This window comes from Phaseolus vulgaris, chromosome 5 (assembly GCF_000499845.2).
Source record: "Phaseolus vulgaris cultivar G19833 chromosome 5, P. vulgaris v2.0, whole genome shotgun sequence".
In the NCBI taxonomy this organism is placed as follows: domain Eukaryota; kingdom Viridiplantae; phylum Streptophyta; class Magnoliopsida; order Fabales; family Fabaceae; genus Phaseolus; species Phaseolus vulgaris.
In genome coordinates this window covers 13,882,105-13,887,754 of record NC_023755.2, presented here as the reverse complement: position 1 = coordinate 13,887,754, position 5,650 = coordinate 13,882,105, and the positions used below count along the sequence as shown (strand labels likewise).

Genomic DNA, 5,650 nt, shown 5'->3' with positions numbered 1-5,650 from the left:
ACAAATACAGTTACTCCGATGACCCGCAACCAAAAAATGACCAAACTCGGAACAATTACAGTTGCTCTGATTAGGCACACCTATAAGATGAACCACTCCCATTAGGCGGCCTGACTCGAAACATAAACAGTTACTCCGATTAGCAATACCCATAAGATGACCAAACTCAAAGCAGTTACAGATACTCTGATTAACCGCACCCATAAGACCCCCTAACTCGAAATAGATACAGTTACTCTGATTAGCCGCACCCAAAAGACGACCAAACTCAAAACAATTACAGTTACTCCGATTAGCCACACCTGTAAAATGACCTAATCAGGACTAGGTACTGATCCTGCCTGTTGACCAAAACGTTGGAGCTTCGCCTCGTCAAACTTGGATCGACGTGTGCGCCGCGTCAACCTCCGTCCTTCACCGCAATCCACCTCAAGAACCTGCAAAAGAACAGAACGGCGCCGCTGCGGCCGATCGCACTCCAACGCCCAAGTCAGTGAGTGAACCACCAAATACTAAGAGTAACACTCAAGAACTCTCAAGGAACCGTGAACTAGTTCTCTCTTAGTATACTCAAGAACTCGCAAGCGTAAAGAAGACAATCTGAACGTGCGTCCCTCAAAAGTTCGTTGGGAAACCCTTATATACCTGGACACTTTCTCTCTTCTGGCAGTTACACATCTGGACACGTGGCTCGCATCCAGCTGTACACGTGCCATCATCTGGAGCCTCCTTGACTTGGGCGCTACTTCTGACTCTCCTTTGGCTAAGTTACTCATGCATGATACTACTCAGTGCATAGTTGTCCTGGAGTGCGATCTCTACTGGATTGGCGAGCTAGGGTGCCTTCGTACACACCTTCCCTGTGGTCTCGTCGGCCGCCTTCATGATCTGCATCATCTTCATCTTCGGCGATCTCTGATCACTTGGTTGCCTGGGTTTACATCTGGCGACTTCATCTTAAACTTGGTGACCGCCGGTTCTGGTGTGCTGGAGATCGGAGCACGCCAACTTAGTAATTGGCGACTACACGAGCCCCCCGACTTCCTTCCCTTCTGCCAGCAAGGCGTCCCATCAATACGCCTATACAAAAGCTTGATGCCACGTCATCACTTCCGACTACCAGGGCGGTACACAAGCCCCCCAGTCTTAAGCGAAGACTTGTCCAGCGAAAAGACTAAAGGAGTCACGTCAATACCGATCTACGTGGCGTTGGCGCAAAATTCCAAGCGGTTGTACTTCCTGCTTTCCTGACGCTCCACCAAACACTCCTCCCATTGCTCGACACGTGGCTCCATCAACGGTTACTTTTAATTGCCGTTTGCGCTTCCTAAACCCATTCGAAAAACCCTTAAACCCATTTCTCTTCACTGTTCCATCACTTCTTCGTTTTCTCAGACTCTCCAACTTTCTTCTGCAAAAGCTCACGACGTTCTTCAACCTCCTGAATCACCAACTTCCTTCATCATTCTTCCGATCATAAAAAGGTACCCCTTTTACTTCATCTGCTGATTTTTCCTGCATTTTAACCGATTCGCATCATCCTTTCACTGTCTGATGCATACGCTGTGGGCTGTTTCTTCTATTTCTCCTTTCTCGTAACTTAGGGCTTCGTCTTCGTTACAACGAACCTTCGTTCGTTCGTTTTTCACCCTTCCTTCACGATCGAGTCAGCCTCTGCGAACCCTGATCACCTTTTCTTTTCTTTTTCCTTTGCAGCTTCCGCGATGGCTCGCTCAAAGATCACCCCAAATCCTCCTCCCTCGTCACGAAACCCTTCATCTCAAGCACACAACCAACCGCGAGCACCTGGTGCTTCTTCTTCCCAGGCTGAGAGGCCTGCACCCTCCTGCTCTAACCTGGCTCGGGCTACTCCACCTGTCGCCGGAGGAGCCTCCGTTCCTTCCCCAGACTTCAAAAAACTATACCTATGGGCCACCCCGACCTTGCTGAAGGAAACTTCCTCAGTAAACTCTGCTGGGGCAGTTCTTCGACTGAAGAAAGGGGACGAGCCTCACCTGTCGTTCCACAAAGAGCATGACGACAAGATGATGGTGTTACCTTGCTCCCCCGACATGTCGGTGTGCGCCAATGACAAAGGGAACAACGGCGGGTTGTTCTGCTTCGTCTACACCACTCTGTTCAAGAAGGTGAAACTTAGGTTTCCCTTCACTCGTTTTGAAAGGGAGCTTCTTACCGAGCTCGACATCGCCACCGCCCAGCTCCATCCCAACAGCTGGGCGTTCGTGCGGGCGTTCCAGATCATGTGCGACCATCTGGGGCTGCCAGCGTCAGTGGACGTCTTTCTCTTCCTCTTCGAAGCCAAACACCCAGGAGATCGCCCGTGGGTGAGTTTGAACGGGATTGCTGGGAGGTCGATCCTCTCTATCTTCCAGCAATCTTACAAAGACTGGAAGGGCAAGTTTGTCCAGGTGCGTCCAAACGACAAGGACGCCTCACTGCTCGACGGTTTCCCCTTGTATTGGGTAAACAAGGGGAACAAAGAGTCCAAGGGAAGCTTCAGGAGGCCAAGAAGTCCTGATAGCATGGGTGCTTTGGACAAGGACCTATGCTTCTTCTGGAAGAGTGTGGCAGACGCCAATATTACTTTCCTCACTACTACACTCATCTCCTACGAGTTCTTCGAAGATCAACTCGAAGTTCGCATAGGTTAGAACTCACCTCAACATCTAAGTCATTACCTTGACATTACCTCTGCTAACTGTTTCTGGGCGTCTTGTGTGTTGTGCACAAGACTTTGGTTTTATTTTCTGCATCTCTTATCTGCTTTTGTTGCATACTGACTCATGCGTTTATCTTTCTTTCTGAGCTGACCCATGTATCTTTGCATCATGAAGATCGTATGTTGGGCCAGGGGAAACTTGCTGAACTGAGGGCGCTCGCCCGAGCCCACGGGTTGGCATCGGGTTCCCAAACCGTGCCAAACTCAGTGGTGGAGATCGCCGCTGCACAGGGCAGATCGCCCACCCAAAGGCCCGCCAATCAGCGCAAAAAGCTTATTCTCAGGAAACCAAAGAGGAAAACCCCTCAAGTGGTTCACGAGGAAGAAGAAGAAGATGATGAGGCGACGGAAGATGGCCTTGTCACCAAGAGGAAGAGGGTGGCGCCTTCTTCGCCACCTGCTCCACCTCCTCCTCCAACAACAACACCACCTTCCACACCCGCTCCGCCTCCAACGTTGCTTCCTCCACCAGCTCCCACCTCGCCAGTCCAAGCGGTTCCACTGGCGTCTGCACCTCCTGTGGTTGAGGCCACCGAGCCTAACTTCATGGAGAACCCCCCGAGCGCCTCCACGCCTTATGTATCAGCTGGAGGGGGTCCTCCTTCAAACGCTTCAACTGCAAACGCCGCACCAGCCGGGGATGAAGATGCTCACAACTCTCCAATCCTTATCACTGAATCCCCAACGTCGCCACCACGCCAAGAAGCGCTCATTCCACAACCAACTCAAGAAGGTGGCGGCGAGAACCAACAAGAAGCCCCCCCGGTGCCTCCACAAGCAAACCTCTCTCTTGAGGTCAAAAGGGTGTGGGAGCCCTTTTCAGCAAAACTGAAGATGATGGCGGAGGATTTCCCCTCCATCATATCCAAAGCTGTGGAGAGTTCCACCAAGAAGCTCCAAGATGACATCTTCACACTCCGAGCGGAGAATCGCAGCATAAGGATCGAGGCGGAGAGGTTATCTTGCAACCTAACTGATGTGATTCCAATAGCCACATAGAACAAGATTCTTGACATTTTTAGGAATCACCTTGAGCTGGAAAATGTAGAGGCACTTTTCTTAGAGTTGGATCATGGTTCTAAGTCAAGAACTCACCAATAACAAGTACCAAATCCCAAACTCATTTGGATGAACCAAATATTGTCAAATTGAATCAACAAAGGAATTATAAAATGGATTGACCGAATAGAATTAGGCAAGAACACATATGAACCGAACATAAAAGGAATTGAAAACAAAAACAGAACATAGGTGCTGGAAAAATGGAATAGCCGAACCAAAACAAATCAAAAACACAAGGCAACATGAACAATTGAAAAAGAAGAAAGGAAGGAGAAGAGAATGCTCATGAAGATGGAAGAATGGTTGGATGATCACGCCACTAGAAGTATGGATGCTCCTAGATGAGTGTGCAAGCCGCCACTTGAGGAAACCATGGTCCTTCAAGATAAGACTAGAGTAGAAGGCTCAAAAGCTCTCCAAATGCTCACTCCAATTTTGAGTATAGTTTCTTTAGATAAATTCAAATCTGAATTTTACAAGGAAGGCACCTCTATTTATAGCCTAAGGTGCTGAAAATGAAAGCTAAAACAATTCAAAATTCCCTCCCAAATCAAACTAGAACCGGCGCTTATTTGCAAAGCAAGGAAGGTGTGATCCTTTCCTTCACTTTGGCACCCCCTATTCTACTCCTACACCTATCTACTAATACACCCCCCTAAAGCTCCTAACTAAAGCCTAAAAGATGCTATAACAAAAGAGGTTTCTAAGGTTTCCCTCTAAGCACCTTCAACTAAAGAAACTACAAAAAGAGAAAATAAATGTCCTCTAGCTCCCAAAGCTTTGAACATGCTTCTTGTAATCCTTTGAGGTGGACTTTGACCTCCAAGGGCGTCCTCCATTTGTGCCTCCACCTCTTCTTGAGCTTGATGAGTGGCCTCCATGTTCTCTTGAGCTTGATCTCCATCACTAACACTCGCCGAAATCGAACACTCCCGAGTTGAAGATGCTATGAGCACCGAGCTCCGGGTGGCACGCAAGGAGGCCACCGATCTACGCCATAAGGTGCAGCTCTTGGCTCAAGAGAAGATTGAGCTGGAGAGCAAGCTGGTACCTTATCGCGTCAAAGTGGCTGACCTGGAGGCGTTGATCAAAGCTGACGCTGCCAAGGTAAAGAAGCTCGAACAAAGGTCAGCCGATCGGGAGGTCTTCCTGGGGAAGGTGGAAAAGGAGAGAGACGACACCGTGGCCAAGCTCGCGGAAGCCAACGAAGAAAACGGGAAGATCGCCGCAGAGCCGGCCCAGGTGCAGGCAGAATCCAAGAAGGTTGCTGAAGACCTTCTTCAAGCTCGAGAAACAGTTGAAGAACTTAAGAAACAAGCTGAAGGGCTGAAGCAGCAGAACGAGGGGCTAAAGAAACAGATCGAAGAACTTGAGCTGAGCTCTGCCCAGATTCTTGCTGCTGGATTCGAGGCCGCCCGGGAACAGTTCGCCTGCCTGTATCCCGACTTAGATCTTACCATGGTGTCTCTCAACAACGAGGTGGTGGACGGGAAGGTGGTTCCTTCAGAAGATTGATTGCTTCCCTCCATCCACGATTCTTATGCTTTCTCCTTATGCATAATTGTAATAGACCTTCCCCTTTTCTGTATATGTACCTTGAACTGATGTTTACTTTATGATAAAGCCTTTGTATTTCTTCCCACAACTTCTCTGTCTGCTTTATCTCTTCTTGCATAATTCACTTCAACGAAACTAACTTAGTAATTTCGTAAGCGCAAACATATACTTAACTGCCTCAAACCGCCGATTTTCGAACAAAAACTCTCTAACAACTTGTAAACTCAAGGTAATGAACCTTAGTGTGAAATCACTCTTCAAATAACGAACTTTAACTCAACTAATGGCTTA

The 5,650-nt window shown here is 48.5% G+C and overlaps 1 protein-coding gene across 1 annotated transcript; it reads left to right on the top strand.

The window, feature by feature from the left end:
* The first annotated feature begins 3,577 nt into the window (after positions 1–3,577).
* LOC137833993 (uncharacterized) lies at positions 3,578–5,317 on the top strand. The gene is made up of 2 exons (XM_068642060.1): positions 3,578–3,718; positions 4,829–5,317. The coding sequence occupies exons 1-2, from the start codon at positions 3,578–3,580 to the stop codon at positions 5,315–5,317; spliced, it is 630 nt and encodes a 209-aa protein (XP_068498161.1).
* Positions 5,318–5,650: the final 333 nt, after the last annotated feature.